This window comes from Acanthaster planci, linkage group LG04, assembly GCF_054643075.1.
Source record: "Acanthaster planci isolate LZ-2023a linkage group LG04, COTS_SCS, whole genome shotgun sequence".
In the NCBI taxonomy this organism is placed as follows: domain Eukaryota; kingdom Metazoa; phylum Echinodermata; class Asteroidea; order Valvatida; family Acanthasteridae; genus Acanthaster; species Acanthaster planci.
The window spans coordinates 6,420,570-6,440,705 of NC_141780.1; the positions used below are offsets into that span (position 1 = coordinate 6,420,570).

General features: G+C 40.6%; 1 protein-coding gene across 2 annotated transcripts in view; it reads left to right on the forward strand.

Moving 5' to 3' along the window:
* Window positions 1-4,708: 4,708 nt before the first annotated feature.
* The window catches only part of LOC110973665 (xanthine dehydrogenase/oxidase-like), a 31,796-nt gene continuing 16,368 nt past the window's right edge, over window positions 4,709-20,136 (forward strand). For both annotated transcript variants that reach the window (XM_087135888.1, XM_087135889.1), the window contains exons 1-7: window positions 4,709-4,865; window positions 7,250-7,307; window positions 7,690-7,786; window positions 8,201-8,309; window positions 17,264-17,452; window positions 18,584-18,658; window positions 19,508-19,588. In XM_087135888.1, the coding sequence (XP_086992014.1) occupies window positions 4,818-4,865; window positions 7,250-7,307; window positions 7,690-7,786; window positions 8,201-8,309; window positions 17,264-17,452; window positions 18,584-18,658; window positions 19,508-19,588 (657 nt within the window). In that variant the 5' untranslated portion in view covers window positions 4,709-4,817. The remainder of the gene's footprint in view (window positions 4,866-7,249; window positions 7,308-7,689; window positions 7,787-8,200; window positions 8,310-17,263; window positions 17,453-18,583; window positions 18,659-19,507; window positions 19,589-20,136) is intronic.

Genomic DNA, 20,136 nt, shown 5'->3' on the forward strand with positions numbered 1-20,136 from the left:
AACCAAGGATGTGGGAAACTTCCTTAGGGAATTTTCTGTCCGGGACAGACCTGGGAACATCTAAAGGCGTGGGATGTTCCCGTTTATCTTTTCGTTCTGTATGTACTAAGTTTTTTAATTTGTTTCTTGAAGAATTTGGCCAACCCGTTCCAGCCATTCCCTTTTGGACTAGATTTATATGTTCTTGTGCATGTGGCCAGAGTATTTCTTTTCTTTTGCCGGACTGGGGTTTGAACTGTTTAAGCCCACTTCCATTGATCTATACATTTGGACTCTTGAGTGGCCGACGCGTTCCTGTACACGTCACTACGTGTACAGGAACATATGGGTCATATATTGCACCCTGTTTAAAAAAGGGAGCAACTAACCTAGTTGGCCCTAATTTAATTGAATATTGCTCATTTTGGTAATTTTTGTAGACATTTAATAAGCTTTGAAATAAATAATTAAGCCGCTAAAAGTCTTCTGCGGCGATGCACGTTAAACTTCAGTGGTTAATCTTGAATAGCTTTCCATGAGTTGAGAGTAAATTGGAACCCACAATTTATATTGGCGGGGTCCTGCAGGAATTTTGTTACAATATGTACGTCTTTTTTTCACTTTCTTGAAACAAAAATACCAGACAAAATATTTTCATGATAGGATTAGGCCCATGCCAGGTGTATTTTGGGAAAAATGAACCCGTGGTATTAAACAAAGTGGGCAAAACCAGTGATATTTGACCAATTAAAGTACTTTTCGCGAGCAATAGTTTGCTTACGCATTTGGGCACGATTTTGAAGGCCCAAAACAAACAAAGAATTCGAAGTCTACCTGAACTTTTCAAGACGGAGCTGCAAAGGAGTCAAATGTGAAGGTTTCGGATTTGTTGACAGTTTTATACGCTAGATTTATTTGTCTCCTGGACTGGACGCGTTTGCACATTACATGCACCAAAACACTAATTATAGGTTTAATTCCTGCATTAATAGTACACTCTCTGCTCCGGGAATGGAAGATGGTGACATAAAAATAGTCAGTTCTATTTGCCATCATAATTGAGAGAAAACCTACAAATTCACACTATACAGAGCGGTGTAAGTGAACCCCATGGACATGTACTGTACGGAAATGGGACGACCGAGTGGGCTGCGAGATGGTCCAAAGAACCCTGCTCCATTTAGGGTTACGAACAACAGACACGGAGAAAGATTGTAAACTGACCGCACTGAGGAATTAGGGACTAAAAACTTCAGATTTTACTTGCTTTTAGCAAACTATTTAGCAGAAAGCATTTCAAAAAAGACGTAAAATAACTCCCCCCACACACACACCCACACAGGCCCCAAGTAATATAAACAAAGAGTTTATAAAAAAAACACGAGATTAAGAGAAAACAACAGGGTTCAAGAAAAAGGTTAAGCAAACTCCTGTCTGTATAAAAAAACTCAAGATGGCGTGTAGTTCACACCAGGAGTCAGCCAGTGTAGCCTCAGTTTGGCAATAAAAGTGTTGAGACCAAAGATCAGGCTATTTACTACGTCAGTGGGCAGAGTATCCCATGGACGGGGGAATCTAACAAAAAGAGACTCATGAAAAGCTATAGTTCTAGAATAATGATGAATAAATTTAACATCATCAATGTGCCTAGAATTGAGGTTGGTATAGCTCTCTGATTCAATGCCGAATTTGTTATAGATACGTTTGGCTAGAGACACGACTGCCAAAAAGTTTAGCCTATGCGTTAAGTAGGACAGACCCAGCTTGGAGCAACGGGTCGAGTACTCTATATTATCCCTGCTGGAATTTGGCAAATGATGTCTTGGTAGGCCCAAACAGGAACGAGTAAATCGCCTTCGAACTCCTTCCAGGAGAACTTGACTACCAAACTGGGACAGCATACTCAAGAATAGGTCTGACAACAGGCAATTACAGTTAACCAGTCTTCTAGTAAAACCAGACGTAACAGATTTTAATCTTTCATTCATTTAATACCTTTATATTCCCTTCTATGTGCTTGGTATGCTAAATTGTTTAAACTATCACCGAGAGAGCGTATACATTAATTGAAGGTAGACTACGTAAGCTTTGCAAGCAGCAATGAACAACTTTTGATTCCCGGTACCCCGATTGCCGGCCGCTGTAATGGCTTTATCTGTTTCCATACTGATTTATTGGTCAATGTTAATAAATATTTTTAAAATTATGATTAATAGTTGCATTACATTTTCAACAAATGGTTAATCAGACAGCGCTTACCAGTCACAGGAAAGTTTAAAAAAAATCGTCAATAATGTTGACATTGCTACCGCTGGCCTGAAAGCGTTGAATTCCGTTGTTCAGGTATATGTTTCCACTTTTCCATTTAAATGGTTTGTTAGTATTTTTTGTGTCTGGCAGTCAACACAGCAGTGGTTTTGATAGCAAGGTCAATTTTTCAAAATTTATTAATTAAGTCTGTTATATTTTGTCGTCTTAATGTAATGGCTTTAACGGAAAGAGTTAATTGTGGTTGCATTAATTACCGTGCTCTGTTGGTGTTCTGTGCGCAGATATCACTGTTAAGTTTAAATTTGCTATACTTGTATTTCTTTATGCTGCCCTCATAAAAAGTTCCTCTGCTATTTCAAATCTACGGCAGCTTCTGATTATATCAGAAATTTGTTTGGATTAATTTATCAAAATAGTCTTTAATGCTTCGTTACTGCAACTTATTACATTTCCTTGGTATAATTTGTGTTTAATCAATGCAATACTCTTTTTTTGAAACCTTTCAGAATATTAAGTCAATCGTACTGCACATACTTATCGTTTCCAACTTAGCTGATACGAATTGCTGGGATTTTTTATTGATTATAATTATCTGGCCATACTTGGTCGTAAGATCACTTTGTATATATCTTTTTTACATGAAGTTTGTATTATTTACTCGTTAGTGATGCATTTAAGCGTTGATAACATTTTAATTGTTCAAAATAGCTCAAGATCTTACGGCCATTTTGTTCAGAATTTGCATCGACTTCGAATTAATCTTTATATTTTCGGTGTTTGACCAATGTTCTTTGGCTTCAAAATGAAAGCCCCATTATGTATTTCAAGGTTTTCATCTATTCTGTATTGAACTTTTATTGTACCTATTTGCAAGCAGAAGGTTGAAGCACTAACTGTTTTTCATGCGGGTGAGAAAACCGAAAGAGCATGAAACAGAATAAGTATAACCGCTAATGGGTCATTAGGGAGATATTCCCATAAGAATGTGCGCAACATTTTTCCAACTTTACTGTCCATAATTCAATATTCCCTAATCTGATCTAAACCAAACTTTGTATGTTTTCATTTTAGGCCCTAAACTATCATCTCTCAAAATATGGATGGTAAATTCGGCCTCTTTCTGGTAGTTTGAAAATAGGGAGACACTGAAATGTCTCCCTAAAAGGCAATGTCTCCCTAATGCTAAAAAATGTCTCACAAATGACCTATTTGTAAATATAACGTGTACGCTGTAATCTACGTTCATTGTGAGGAATACTTTGTAGGAACATAACATTATTATCCTATTGTGGCTCCACGGGATTGTATGGTGTTCTATAGCCGCCAAAATTGCGTCGCCTCGTCCCGTCGCGTCGTGGCGCCGCCACTTTTCTCATTACTTTTATGCTGAGTTTAATACATTGTGTCGTGCCGTCTTGCCGTCGCGTGGTGTTGTTTCTTGATGATGTCGCGTCGTGCCGTCCCGTCTTGCCGTCGTATCGTGCCGTCGTAGCGTCGTACCGTCGTGTTGTGCTGTTGCGTCGTGTCGTCGTCCGTCGTATCGTGCCGTCGTGCCTGACTGTTTCTAAAAATGGTTGGTAATTACTAAGGCCAATAGAGGGCGTATGTCTCAAGCCCTGGATAGGGTTACACTCATTGGTCTCCATTATAAAGACTTGATAAGATATTGCGTCCAAAACGCGTCCCGCGTGTGCATATTTTCAGGAGGGTAAATAACAAGCGTTGCAAATTTTATTGCATGTACTTCCAAACGGAGATTTCAAAACTGCTGGTTAAGATTATTGTACTTCAGTCGTCGGATTACGAAGAAATAAAACCAGAATTCTGCCCCCGGAATGGAAAAATTTGGAAAAAATAATGGTTGAGGTGTGCGCAGCAGAGAATTGCCAGTGATCGATGGTAAAATCAAGTTTAGAATAAGAAGCAGCTTTTGACATGTGAGTCGCACATTCAGAAGGTTTCTGCACGTCTTGTGCTATAATGTCTTGGACCGTTTGAAATATTATTTATCGGCAAAAGTGGTTTTAAAAACTGAATGATTAAAGGGCGACGGCACGATGCGACTACAGGACGAGACGGCTGAAGGCCACGACGCAACAGGTCGAGGGCACGACGCGACGGGTTGACGACACGATGCGACTGGTCGACGGCAAGACGCGACGATTCGACACGACGGCAGGACAGCAGGACACGATGCAACGACGCGACTGCACGAAGCGACAGTACGACGCTACGTCACGACGGCTCGACGTAATGCATTATAAGCGGCATAAAAGTAATGAGAAAGGAGGCGACGCCACGACGCAACGGCACGACGCGACAGAGCTGTCATAGCGTCGCGTCGTGACGTCGGGGCGACGGGACGACGTGACGCACATTTGGCGACTTTAGAACACCATAGGATTGGGCGATAAGGATCTACTCTAGCATACACAGGGTATAGTGTTGCGTACTCACCTCTTGTCCTTTTCGATAATCACCAGATCCTGTTTGAAACTACATACGTATGTCCGTCAGGCTAGCGGCTCCTTGTTTTGTGACTAGTACCAGGACGCAAATTAACTGAGATGGAAGATATAGTAACTACATTGTTGTTTTTCTGCAACGGGAAAAAGGTAAAATTCTGAGCATGGAGCTCATGATATGAGTTATTCTGTTTGTAATATGAACCTAAACTATACGCACGCAAATTGCATGGTACGCGAAAATCATTTTGGTTGCATTGGTTTGTGCACTATCCCCCCTCAGCTTGAAATCTTGAAATGAATACAAACTATGCCCAAAGCTTCAGTTCATTTGCGTTTAGAGCACGCCCTTGAAAAAATGCGCATGTGCAATTCATACCCACAGAAGCTTCACCCGAAGCATTCGCCGCTGCGTTCCACCATTTACCTTGTTTCCATATACTGTAAGACCGCGGGGGTGGGGGATACATTTGGAAATAAGTTGCGGCGTCTAAACACATCACTTGTTTTTGCTTCACCAACAGAATCAAAATCGCAGACTACATACTTTTCTCATCAAAGAACCTATATTCGAATTCTTTGCTAAAAGCTTGAAAGGGTCTCCTTGTTGTGATCATAATATTTCCAAATAGGTCACTTGGGAGACATTTTGTGGTAAATTTTTCAACATTAGGGAGACATTGGTCATTAGAGAGACATTTCAATGTCTCCCTAATGCTCCAACTACCAAAAGGAGGAAAATTTTTAAAGTCCACATTTTGCGAGATGATAGATTAGGGTCTAAAAGGAAAACATGTAAAATTTGGTTAAGATCGGATTAGGGAATATTCGATTATGGGACGGTAAAGTCTGACAAATTTTGTGCATGTTCCTATGGGACTGTCTCCCAAGTGACCCATTATTATCAATAACATCATATTTACAAATATGTCATTTGGGAGCCATTCTGTGGTAAATTTCTCAGCATTAGGGAGACATTGGCTTTTAGGGAGACATTTCAGTGTCTCCCTAATGAGGCCAAATTATACGGTCCCAATTTTGAGAGATGATACATTAGGGTCTAAAATGAAAACATGCAAAATTTGGTTAAGATCGGATTAGGGAATATTCGATTATGGGTCGGTAAAGTCTGACAAATTTTGTGCATGTTCCTATGGGAATGTCTCCCAAGTGACCCATTATTATCAATAACATCATATTTACAAATATGTCATTTGGGAGCCATTTTGTGGTAAATTTCTCAGCATTAGGGAGACATTGACTTTTAGGGAGACATTTCAGTGTCTCCCTAATGAGGCCGAATTTTCGGTCCAAATTTGAGAGATGACACATTAGGGTCTAAAATGAAAACATACAAAGTTTGGTTTAGATCAGATTAGGGAATATTGAGTTATGAGACAGTAAAGTTGGAAAAATTTTGTGCACGTTCTTATGGGAATGTCTCCCTAATGACCCATTAGCGGTATTTATTATATATTATTAGTAGTATTATAAGATAGAGGTGATGTGATTGCTTAATAGAAATATCATTGGCAGGGAGCAATCAAAGTTTACCCCGTCGAGTGACAAAGTTACATAACATCAAACCCATTGACAAGAACAATACAGTGCTGTCCAATCCGCCATGCAACTGACTTCCATAGCACTACAGTGTCATTACTATGTGACAGTAAAGTTCGATTGATGTTTGACATTAAGCATTGTGTGTGTCTAATTTTGAAGAACATTGAACATTTACATAGGTTTGTTCAGCGTAGTATGTGGAAGGAAGTTACTTATTAACCATAACAGTCCAAAATCCTCCAATTTCGATATGAGTTTACCTACCCTCTTGCGGGGTCAGGGTTAAACGCTTTCCTAGGTCGGGTGTAGAATACTACAGAGGTCACTAGGAACATCTTTAAAAAGAAGTAAGGTGTGCACTGTGTTTCTTTTGTTTGATGTTCGTAGTGGGTGGCGTATTTCAAGTTAGGGCCTTGGGAAGGTTTCATTTTATGCACAGATTTAATTAGTGTCTTTGTCGCCATTGCCGTGAATAACCGTTTCTGGCACTCAGCGAGAATCTGCTTCGAGCAGCAGTGTTGGTCGGGAGTGTTCAATAATTTGTTGGTAGCGTTTCGACCGTGACGCGTGCCGTATCCTAACCAAACATGCAACAAAAATAACCATCACAAAGCGATAAAGCTGAAAGGAACTTTCCTGTCTTTTATTATTGTTTCTAATATTTATCCAGGGTAAGCCTATTCACCATACGGCAATCTTCAAGACGGCCCTTCTGTTCAAACATAAATTGAAAATTTACAAAATAATGTAATCTAGACCAAAAAATCACAAACCTCATTAGAGAAACCCTCAAGTAAAATAATTACACAGAAATCAATAGCAATGAAGTTATATAGTGAATATCTCTAGCTTAAACTGGGCCAATACAAATAGTAAAACTTGTGAGATATTCTTTCATAATTCAGCTGCATGTACTTTCACTGTAGTATATTTGGTTGTGTTAAATAACTTTTATCAAACCTTCTTTATAGGTCGTCGATCATCATGTTGATCCTGAAATGACGTTGTTGGTGTATCTACGCACAAAGTGTATCCTTGAAAAAGTTACTTGTTCGTACAGTTCTAAGGTTTATTTAGTAGCAGGTATTAATTATCTGTGGGTAAACATGCAATTAAAAAAGGTAAGATTAATTGAGGTTCTTCCTGAATAATCCTTTTCCTGTACTCTTTTTTGGCCAATCGTGTTTCCCTCTAACTCGACTTAAACACTTCCTTAATTTTTGTGTAAATCAATCAGTGCTAGTTGCCATGACCCCACACGTTCTCTATAGGAGACAGTAGACTTTATCAGATACGACAGTTAGCTAGAAAAGTGGAACATCAATTGCTAGATACTTATTTGACCATTGAGACAGGACCCTGGCTGGCCTTTTTTGCGACTTGTACGGTTTCTTTGACCCAGAGAGAAAAGTGCGTTTGACTGGCAGTAAGCTAGGATGCGGGGAAGGAGGTTGTGGGGCATGTACCGTCATGGTGTCCAAGTACTCACCCAAAGACAAAACTATCAGGTGAGAGAATGCTTGGGTTATTACTCGCATTATTAAAAACACCAACTTCATTCAGTGTCTTTGTGACGTGGTTGAACGGTTTTCATGTTCACTTGTCTATAGTATGCTGATGAGTGACCAGGGTTCAGCTTGTATGGGCAGTCGTTGGGCACAACTCCTCTGGAGGGTGGTTGCATCGGTTTGGTTATAGTGTAAGGATAGAAGGCCAATATTAGTTTTATTACACGGCAGTTTGGGAATACACCATGGAAAGTAGTTTTGTGGCCAGTCTTGAGAGGAAACTAGTCTCTAAGCCTCCTCGGTTACCTGAGGTGGTTGTGTAAAAAGTCGGGATGGGATGTTCAAAGTTATACGCTACTGTGCGCCAAGTTTCAATTATTATTTTACGAATGATGTACGTGGTCTGGTTTGCAGCCATCTTGGTGTGAATGCTTGCCTCACCCCCATCTGTTCCGTGCACGGGATGGCAGTCACAACCGTGGAAGGCGTTGGTAGCACCACCACCAGACTCCATCCAGTACAGGTATGTATAAAAGAAACTTGTGAACCACTACGTAGCATCTTCAAAAGTAAAATGGAGAAGGACAGAGGGAAAATTAAGCAGATTTATGATTAGTGTTTGTCAATCAAAAGCACTGATAACCTGATATCGTGATTGGAGTAGTAGTAAGCGTAGGATAGCTCTGGACCAGCCCCAACCTCCTATACCTCATCGACCCCCCTTCCCCGGGACTTCCCCCACTCTTCAGACCAACTCCATAATCTCCCGGGCCTCTTCTGAACCTCGGGGTCACGCCCAACCCCGGGACTTCCCCCAGTCCCGGGGAATAGATCACCCGACAACGACGTCTCACAAAAGCGGGCCCAAAACCGAAAATACTGAAAAAAATTCTCAAGATTTCTCTAAAAATCAAATGGATCCAACTTTTGCCACTAAATTTGAATACGCTAAATCAGTTGCCTCTCAAACATTATGGTTAACCGCAAACGGTTACGAAACAAAACGCAATATAATAGAGCAAGCAAAGCTGGACGTGCAAAACCAAAAGCATCACATTTGCTTGGTGAGACAGACCAAAGACAGAAATAAAGTTTATAAACCAAAGGAAATATTTATTCCCGATGATTTACTTACCGCTTAAAATTGCAAAATATTTAAAATCGTTAAATAGAAACCAGACATGTCAAATCGAAAAACCAACGTCAATTGTTTCTTTTGCAAAGACACGGTCGAATCGGTTTATTAGGTAGATGCGGCAGATGGTATGCACTGTTTAAATTCTGACGGTTTATTTAAATGCATCGACTGCAACGAATGCCACGACTATCACACATGTCACGACTGCAGGAAATGTACCCAGTGCTCTACTTTTGACGAGTGCAGCGAATGTATAAATTGTGTATTTTGTTTTAGTTCTTACAACTGCGAAGCGTGTTTCGTGTGCAGCAATTGTATAGAATGTTTTGGTTGTGTTGATTGCGTCTGCTGCGTAAATTGCGTCGAATTAGAAGGAATGGATCACGTTGTATTTGTGGATGGCCGGCACAATAAGATCAGAAACCAACGAGAGGACGACTTACCGACTAGTGCCGGATCTAAACTGGATCCCGATTTATATGAAATTGGGTTAATAATTGAATACGACGTTAACATTGAAGATTTAATTAGAGTAGATATTCCACCAGAAGATTTAATAGACTCGGCCGATTAATCCCTTCCAAGAAAAAATGAGAAAAAATTTCCCACTAAATACAAAATCAGAATCATGTCAACACAAATTTGCATCGTAACCGACGACCACAAGCGTCTCAATGCCAACAACAGTGAACCCAATGTCATATACGGTCCTTTTATATGTAAACTTAAATCAACCATTTTTACACCGCCACGATCGCCGTCATGAATCATCTGATTCCTTGCGATTCTATCGACCCCCCTCCAAATAGATTTATACAGCATACCGTTTAGATTTTTAATTGGGTCTGGGGGTGGGTCTGGGAGAGACAAGATCAAAAAAGTGAACTTAGATAAAATGAGAGACTTAACTATTGTGACTCGACCCAGAACCGTAAGGTTTCTCTTGGACCAGTGATCTACTAAAGGGGCAGTAGCATCTAACACTTTATCATAGTTCACCGAAATCATTTCATCAAGATTGACTATAAAATCAATACCCAAGGCTCTAAAACTGTCCTCAGGGCCAACCAAATGAACATTAATATCCTCAAAGAGGCGTTTCTGACGCCCCTTGTTACCACTAATCCACACGGCATAAGTTTTGTCAATGTTCACTCTGAGACCAGACATATTACCGAAATCGCCCAAGATCTGAAAAGCTCCCTCAAAAGACTGTTCTGAACCATCTAAAAAGATCTCAAAAGATCCTTCGAAAGACTATTCTGAACCATCTAAAAAGAACCCATTATCATCAGCATACTGAGAAATTCTGTACTCTTTGTTCTCGACTAAAATACCCTTGAAAACGTTGCCGTTGCGGACAAGCATGCCCATAATTTCGGTGCACAAAAAAGGAACAAATAAGGACTCAAACCATCTCCTTGACGACAACCCCGCTCAATTTTAAACGATTCTGATAGAAAACCGTTTACTAACACCGAGGCGGTCTTACCACCGCAAAGTACTTTTAACCATTTCTGAATAGAGGGACCTAAGTTAAAAAGATCCAAACCTTCAGTCATAAATTCATGAGAAACTGAGTCAAAAGCTTTCTCAAAACCAATTAACAAAAACAGACCGGGAATACTATTAATATTCGTATAATTGAGCCAGTCACACATCAGGTGAATATTTTCCCCAATGTGGCGTCCCTTCAAAAAACCTCTCTGGTTTTCATGGATAATTGCAGAGAGGCTAGTTTTTAGCCTCTCTGAAATACAACCAGAAGCTAATTTATACGAGGTATTAAATAAAGAAATTGGTCTCCAATTTTTAAAAAAAATGGCGTGGTTTATCCCCTTTAGGAAGCAAAGTAATAATACCGAGCTGTTGAGTTACAGAAAGGTTACCAGTATCATACCCGAAATTGAAAGACCGCAAAAGAAACCGTAATAAATCAGAGAAGAAAAATTCGTAGAATTCAAAAGTAAATCCATCTGAACCTGGAGACTTGCCGTTTGTTTTCTTCATGAGTCAGCGGTCTGCACAATTTATAATGCCATTTATGTTTACCATGCTCGCATTTACAGCACTCACGAGACATTTTATTTAATTCATTACATCGTATACATTTAACGCATAATTCGACATTGTCTTTAATTTTAAACGAATCCAAATATCTTTCCTTTCGGTATCTGTTGCTAATTCTGGTCTCCATCTTCAAATTTTGGTAATATTTGAATATATTGATCAATTTTATTGAAGACAACGGTTTGGTATTTAAAATCAACTTGCTAAATTTAACATCCCGCAAATGTTTTTTTATGGATTCCCTTTCGCAGTCGGGACAGCATCATTCTCTTCCAAACATTGTTCAAAACTGTTTCGATCTTTGCGATAAAATATCGCAGTCCAGGCAATATTTTCTCTGTAATCTTTCAGCAGCGAGTTGTATTTTTTTGAGTTAATAGCCAACAACTGTGTAAGTCGTGCCTGCCAGTGAACGCCATTTGGCTTAATGTACATGTGTTGCTGCCTCTTGATCTCTTGCGATATTTAATAAATTGATCACACGCGCAATCATCCACGTGTATTTACGCCGTCAAAAGCTTTTTGGTACAAGTTGATCACTTCATTCAAGTCTAACTTTTATCGATCTAAATCTCACAAATAAACATTTTCGTCTGTAAATATCTACAACATTTTTAAATAAGTCTTGTTTTCAAACAACGTCGGACAAATTATTAACATCGCTTCAAACGCGAACCTTAGTTTTTAATAAAATTGCCTGTTTCCACCGTCAACAGCGCGTCCATTACCAAAAACACATACATCATCAACGGCCCGGCGGTTTCTGCCTCGTGTTCCATTTGAATCGATATGTCACCACCTCCGCCCAATGGCCGCCCCAATCCGTGTGCCGAATTGTCATCAGAGCTTCTGAAATCGAGCCACAAACCGTATTTATCTTTCAAATAACCACCCATGTCAACGCCTGTCAGATTTAACTCTTTGACGACCGCTCGACCCGATTCCGTTTCCAAATCGCCATGGTACTCGGAATTTCGGTAAAATGCTGGTACTCAAGTAATCCCTGTGAATATAGCTGATTCGGTTTACCCTCGACCGCTATGCTAGTTTTCGTGATATGTGGATTATAAAATCGTTGTAGGTTATTTACGGTTGGATCTTTAAACAAGATCAAAAGACCTTTCAAGCTTTTAATCTTCTGATCTATGCTGATGTTCAACCGCGTCCCGATTTATTAACGGTCTGTTTCTTCCACGAATGATTCCGGTCGAATAAGTTGTACACGGGACCTTTATGTTTTTGTCGTAAAATTTCTGCCAAATCGCGATTGGTGACGACTTCATACTCTAACGTCAAGTCTGAAATGCTGTACTCTGCGGACGTGTCTGTACTTTTTACCACCTTGTCGTGTGAATTAAAAGTCAACTGATACGTAAGAGGCTCTTTGAAACCCGATGAACCGTCAATAGCGATACGTCCAATGCAATCGCGTATCTGTTCTTGTAAGCGTCGGCGATCGCTTTGTCTTTGCCATCGTTGGCCCCTGCACTGCCGTCGGCTGCTCCCAGTCGCAACTTTGTCACGTTTTCGCGTTCCAACCCAAAATAGGCCATGTTTTCCGTCTGTGTCAAGGGCAGCCAATTGTCTTTAAAATGGTGAAATACACCCGCGTCTCGGTAACTCACGATCTTGTTACCCTGTAAACTTACGTTAGGTTCCGAGCGCCAATTTTGCGGTACCGGGCACCACCACGTCGTCCATCCCCAATGCTGGAAATTTGACATTTACAGTATGACCAGCAGCGATTTTACTGGGATTGTGCGCAATTTATATTTTACTTCCAGATTACAAACAAGAAATACAACGCAATTAACGATACAGCTGCCGCAAAAAATAAATCTTCATATTTGCCCAATAAATCGCGATTGTGGAAAGTTTTGTGCCTCATTTCTGCAAGCACTTCTTGGATCTCTAAAAGTATGTCAGAGTTGTGATTCACGTCGGCACGCATGTCGCCAAGCATGCTCTCTATATTTGTCTGATCCGTTTGAATTTGTTCCTACTGCTCTTTAACTTCAATCAACTTGTCTTTAACTTCTTGATCCATGTTTTAATATATGTATTTTAAAATGGCGAATGCTTTAATGATGGTTGGAGGAGCTATAGTAAATGCATTGGCATTTACAAGCTCCAATTTTTTGTTTAACAGTATAAGTCAAAAACGAGTGGACGGAGAGCGAAAGAGACATGATTTAGCCTAGGAGCAATTGCCGCAAGCGAATCAAGTCTGAGAAACTCGGCGAGTTCACATGTTGGACTTTTTTAAACGAACGAATGAGGCAAGAACGCGCGAGTCAACAGACCTTTGTCAATGTCGAAGAAGCGTTGCGTGCTTATGCGGAGTTGACCGGTAAAAGCGTGACGCCGTTGCCGCCGGAGCCCAAGTTGTCGGACTTTTACGTGCCTTCGGAAGATCGAAAGGTTCGCGAGTTGGTGTGGATCTTGGGAGGGACTGCGTTGGTCGGTTTTTTGGCTTACCAGTTTAGTTAACTTTAGCTAGGTTTTGCTCAAGTTTAGTTAATTTTATTTTAAATGGATAAATCAAAGCACAAAGGAAAGGACAAAGAATTTTCAAAGTTGTCTTACAGCCTAGGAGGCTACTGGAAAGGTGAAAGTGCCGTGAATCACGGGGGCAGACAAGTCGGTTACTAGAAACTGTTTAAGAAAGCAACCCGCCTGGCAAATCTATTTACCCGCCCCCGGTACATACCCAGGCCAACGACGTTGCAGTCTGAATCTGCAGTACCAAATGAGGCGCACCAATTGGATATATTATACTTACCCTAGGACCGCGCAAACCGTAAAACCTAAAGACGCTTTAACCGTAGTTGACGTGGCTGCCAGATATAAAGAGGCCGAGCCGTTGACGAGTAAAACTTCTTTTGCCTTTTTCAAATTCTGTTCTTGCGTTAAAATGGAGTACATTTTCGGGCGTATGCAAACGGCTTCGGAAATAACTTGGCTGCCAAATTCGTCTTTCATTTTGCCCATGCCTTTTTTGTTTTTCGGATCGTAAAGTCGATGATCCGTAGGGCAATTGCTCAAATCGACTAACCCACGCTTTTTACGTAAGTAACCGTTTAAACCGTCGGTTTTAATCTGAACGAGTAAGCTGTCGGTGTCAGTGTATAATAAACATCCGATTCAAAGTCTGCTTTCAACTCGTAATAAAAGTCGTACATTAATGTTTTAGATAAGTCTAGCACGCTTACGCCGCAGTAAATTGGCTTATTCAACTTTGTTTTTGTGCAGTACATTTCAATAAACGAGAGATCGCACTTTTTAAACGGCGTCGTTGTTTAATAGTGTGGTTTAAAGTTAGTTTCTTGCACCTTTTGGCGTCTTGAAAATCTCTCAGCAAATGCCTGTCAATGCGGTATCTCACATTTTCCATCGTCTTGCCAAATACCTAATTGTTCGTCAATTTTAAAAAGTCCTTTTCGAAATCAGACTTGGCCACTTTTCGCAACTCGGTGATTTGTCGATGTAACGTTTCCTCCAAGGTGCTTGTCTATGGAAGTAACCCTTTCTTCGCTCGATAGCAAATCATTTTGGTAGGCCGACAGCCATTTGTTGGGAACCGAAATGTTTTCGGGTGCCAGGGGAAAGTCGTTGTGTAATTCGTGCAACCGCTGCGGGTACCGCTGTCCAAGGTGATTTCGAGCATATAGCCTTTCGAAGCTTTTGGTGAAAGTTTCGCAATGTACTCGGGAGAAAACTTGGTCTGACTGGAACTTTGTGACGGGTATTTAAACGGTTGACTCATGGCCCAACCAAATAGGCTATTTGCATCCAGATACATGATATAAGACGTCTGAATGTCTGGGTTATAGTCGGTTAAAGAAAGATTATTGGCTCTGGCAACACGCTTTGCCCCGATGCCGCCTCTTTTGGCTCTTTCGAAAAACAGGTGCTTGTCGATGTTTGTTAATAATTTAAGTTGAACTTCAGACTGTTTCAAAAGCCGCCCCACGACAGCCCCGGTGACGTGTAATAATTGGCCGGGTCTAAACCGTAATTTGTTTTGCAGACCTTTCGAAAGTTTTCAAATACGCAGGCCAACAACAGCTTGCCCGTTTCGACATAGAGTTCGTGGTAGTCTCAGTTGAACGTTTGCCACACATTTTGGGCTCGGAAATGTTCTTCTTTGCTTACGGTCTGCTGCTTCAATGAGCTATAAAAAGCGTCTAGAGGTAGTCGGTCAATTTCTTCGAATCGGCTAAAGGAGTCTATGTATTCGTAAGGGTAAATGCCCTTTTCTAAAAGCAGGTCCGTATATATTGTTTCGAAAATCTCTCGCAGAGCAGGTTAAAATCTTCTGAGAACAATTTTTAATACCTTTGAACGCGCGAGCACCTCGTATAATTAAATGCTCGTCGTATTTTTCCAAGTTGTGTAAGATCACCGGGACCGGCGTTTGATTGGGCACTACTCGGAGTTTCAGATTGCAATGGGCAGTTGCATGGCTCCGGTACTTACCCGTCACGTGGCAGTGATCGCAGACTTTTCTAAACTTGTTGATGGGCTTTTCGCAACTAATGCAAATGTAGTCGCTGAAACCGCGGTCGTTTAAGGAACTAAAGGCCGGCTTTTTGCTTTTAGTTTTTGGTTCTGTTGGGATGGGACATTGACACTGTGGCTCTCTCGTTGGATAGATAGGTTCGTCGCAGATCTAGCAGACGTTGCATTTGTCGTGGCGTTTTTGCAACTCGTGCGACAAAGCGATGTGTTTTGGATCGGCAAATGTTTTGTTGAGAATATGTTGGCCCTTTATAGGTAATTCGACTTTGCAAGGCGCCGTGTCCATTCCTTGGCAATCTTCTTGGTGTTTGCCGAGTCGTCGTTCAGTTTGAAAGTGGGATAGGCAATTAAAACACCGATAAGATTTACCGTCGTAATTGTTGACGTCACCCATAAACCAGCAGTAATGACTCGTTTCACCTCGGTTAAAATAAAGTAAATTGATCGGTTCGCCAATCTGTTTAGTTTTGTGGAGTACATAGACACCCACCTTACTCGTGTAACCGAATACGTTAATTGCCACATTGTTTTGTGATGGGTCGTGGAATTTGTGATGGGTTGTGGGAAAGTCCACTTTTGCAAAATTTAAGCCGTCGTCTGTAGTGTACGTCGAGGTGCGTTCCTCGTGCATTTTATAATCTGGATTGATTTCGAGTTGATTTTTGACGTTGTCTGAATATAATTTTAAAGCAGCTCTCAACGCCCAGCAAATGCACTGTTGGTCTTGTTCGTTTTGGACGTTAATGATCGCTTTCTTGTCTTTCAGTTTTTTAGGCAATGAAATGTAAGTTGCTCCTATCGGATTATATTTCACACGTTGATGTAAAACGTGACGACTTTGTAAAATACCCAACCCGTTCTGTTCTTGAGCTTCGACGTCTTCGAAATGTTTGTTATTTATTGATTTAACGCGTTTTTGACTTGTTTATAAATGACCGTGTTGTTGTTACTCGTAAACGTGAAAACACCGAGTTTAGTTTCAACTCCGGAAATTTCCATTTTGAACTTGACCTTGATTTGCCGTCTGCAACTTGAAAGAACCAATCTCTTTAAACTCGGTTCGCTTTTTCTTCTTTGTACTTTTTGTAAAAATCGAAAGTGTATCAAGTCGTCGGCAAAGAAAGTAGGCGTCAGTTCCCAGTTTCGGTAGTTGCCATTAAATCTTATTATTCTTCGGATGTTGACCTCCTCAATCGCTTCTGGTTTAATGTGTGATTTAATCTCGATGATGAGGTCTTTTCGCAATACTTTGCCTTTTGCGCCAGTGGCCGTAAATGGTATGTTGTTGTCTTGGGCTATATGTAAGAGCTGACGATACGACTGTCTCGTGAGATTTTTAAATTGTTGTTCGCTAGCTTGAATCTCTCGTATGAGTTCAGGTTTTCGTGTGACTTTTTTTACGAGGTGGCGGTAATGATATCTTATGTTGTTTGACAAAGTCGGATAAAAATGATTTTTTTAAATAGGTTAAAATCCCGATAAAACAGGGCGACGTTGCGGTTTTGGTGGGGTATTCATGGTTTAATTTGTATATAGGTACTCATAAATTTAATTTCAATATTATTGAAGCCTCATTCTTCCGATTTGGGAGAATGGGTTTTTTGTTTTCGGTTTTGGGCCCCCTTTTGTGAGACGTTGTACGTCATAAAATCTATGATACAATGAAACTGCAAAAAAAGGTTTATTTTCTCATACATACCCCCATGCACAAGTTGCCTTCTCGAGTGCATGTGTCTTTTATCCTGCAGGAGCGCCTTGCCAAAGCCCACGGCTCACAGTGTGGTTTCTGCACTCCCGGTATGGTGATGTCTATGTACACCCTGCTAAGGAACCGACCACAGCCTACTATGGAGGAGATTGAGAGCACCTTGGAGGGGAATTTATGTCGCTGCACGGGGTACAGACCCATTCTGCAAGGCTACAAGACATTCACCAAAGTAGGTCTGGTCCTTGCCATATTTGTTCTTGGATTTCAGTATAAACAATTTCTTGTTCTAATGAGCTGTCCTCATTGCTTTTTGTTTTATATAACAGCAACTTATATCAGGCCCTTATATGCCTCTCAATAAGGGTCAAAATATATTTATTTGCGCTGATTCAATGGCATGAACGGGGATGAAAGCCACCCAAAACTTGTCACAAAGAGTGATCAAACCTTGCCTTAATCAATGTAGACATTTCTTCAGTCGACATTAAGAATTATGAGCAATTCACTCCACTATGCACAACTTAGTAAGGTGATCACGACGGCAAAATGGCTAACATTGTCCGTATATTGCGTGGTGTCTGTCATGCATCCAGACTGGCGGGCGATAAACCCCGTGGCACGGCAGGAAATTTTGTGGGAACACGCTCGCTTCAACACTGCGACAGCCAAAGACACAAAATAACAGAAGTTTCTTTTCAAAAGTTGCAAATGTATGTAGGAAAACCGTATACAAGCGTTTTAAAGTTTGTTCATAGGTGTTCTGTGAAGACAGAAAAGACAATAGGGTTTATTTTTTATCTTTTCAATTTTGTTTTCTGACCTGCCGATAAAAATGATAGGGTCGCGCCGGAAAATCAGGATCAGTCGGGAAATCGGAGTCAGAAGTGTTTTTTTGGGGGGAGGGGCTAACAGTTCAGTGGCGTTTTGTGAGGAAAATTTATTATAATTTCACAATCCACTTCATTTCTAAAAAGATGACAAGATATTATTAAAGGAACAAGAATTAATTAGCCCAAATTTTAAAACAAAATGAAGGGGTATGAAGTTTGTCTGGGAGAGTCAAAAGACAATACAGTGCTTAAGGATTACCTCTGCTGACCATAGACTGAGATGCAATTGGGTCTAAACCATTGAAAGTTCCCAAGTTCTCAACCTAAAACCTGAATTCCCTCCGTAAACTTGAAAAGCCAATTAAGATGCTTCTTTAATCCTTTGGAGTGCTTGAGTTGTCCCTTTAACAGGCTCTGATTCAGACAAAAATTAGGATTTTTATTACCTCTGAATCATATTTGTCATTTAGTGAGCCATTGTGACTGCAGTACAAGGCAAGACCCTGATTTGGCATTGTTGGGTTTTACAGGATGAATGCTGTGGAGGGAATAACGCTACCTGCTGTATGAACGGGTCCAGTGATATCAAGGAACTCGAGGAAGGGGTAAAGCACTAATATTCTGAAGTATTAATGGGCTATCTTTCAGAAATAAGCTGTGCTTGTTGGCAACATATCAGTCGACACGTTTTTGGCTAGTTGAGTCTCGCTGCGACGATATTTAGACAATCACTACCAATCAACACTAAGAAGAAAAGTCAACAGTAGCAAGGGTAGAAAAAAAATCGACTTCTGCGACATGCTCCTGACGTGCATGAATCAACAGCAGTTGGTCTGATTGAATTGGCGATTAATTTGTTTCGAGATGTCACTTGTTCCGCGATCCTTTAGTGGTTGACTTACGGGGCAAGAGAATCTCATGTTAATCCAAGAGGGGCGGCTTTAAATGCTGTGAAACGTATTTGCTGAGACTCTGCAATTTTTTTCACTGAGATCGTTTCAAAGAGCTTCCGGGCCTGGTGTGTGTCGCCCCTCAAATGGTGTGGATCAAGTTTAGAAGCCCAAGCCCGTTCTTTAATTTTGCATCCACTTACTCCATGCATTTGCGTTTATTCTGATGGTTCCCCTCCTAACGTCTAGCTCATACTTGCCAGAATATTAGAGTCGGGCCAACAGGTTTTTTGTGTATATTGAAATCATCGTATCCAAGTGTTACTTTAAACCCCGTTTCAGCCGATATAGTAACGGGGAACCAGTTTATTCAAGGTTATTCAAGGAAGTGGTGACCTTTAGATAGGTCAAGGCCGGTCTGAATGTAAAGCTGTCTAGCTATGGCTTGAGGCTTTGCCATAAACGCACCACAGCGAGAATCCGTAGCCGTGAACAAAAGTATCTATTTTGGACCATGTCTAATTAGCGACTAAACGGTGACATTTCGACTGCTGTTTGTAATAGGTATCATCAACGATGTTTGACCCAAGCAAGTTCATTCCCTTAGACCCGTCCCAAGAACCCATCTTTCCTCCAGAGCTTATGGTAAGTAAACTTTGAACTTTGAACCGAGTGCCAGATGTTCTGTGCGTAGAAAACTTGGATTAAACGGAGTAAGAAGTTAAGAACTGTGTGTATGTAAGTCATGTCTTCCTGAAAAGACCGTAATTTGGAACACTGATATAAATCCCTGGAAACTTTGGTAGAGGTCTAAACTGTACTGAAGCTACAAAAAGGGAACCTAAAAAATAGTCTTTAGACTTCCGTAAAAAAGTAGAAACTGTATACAGTCAAACCTCGGTAATGATAGCACTGTTAATGCAATATTCTGCTTATAACAAGGAATTCGTTCAGGTCTTGGTCCTTTATTTTCAGTACTGATAATAGTCCAAATGACACCTTGTCTAATGAGGTTCGACAACAGTTGTTTAATACTGTGCAAAACCCTGTCCGTTGATTCATTAAGTTCCACTGAGCTACGGTGCCCCATTGAAGGGAAAAGAACACATCTTTGTTGTGTAATTACGTTATATGTTTTAAAACAAAACACAAGGGTAAAGACTCACACCTGCTATGTTTGGGAGATGTGAGAC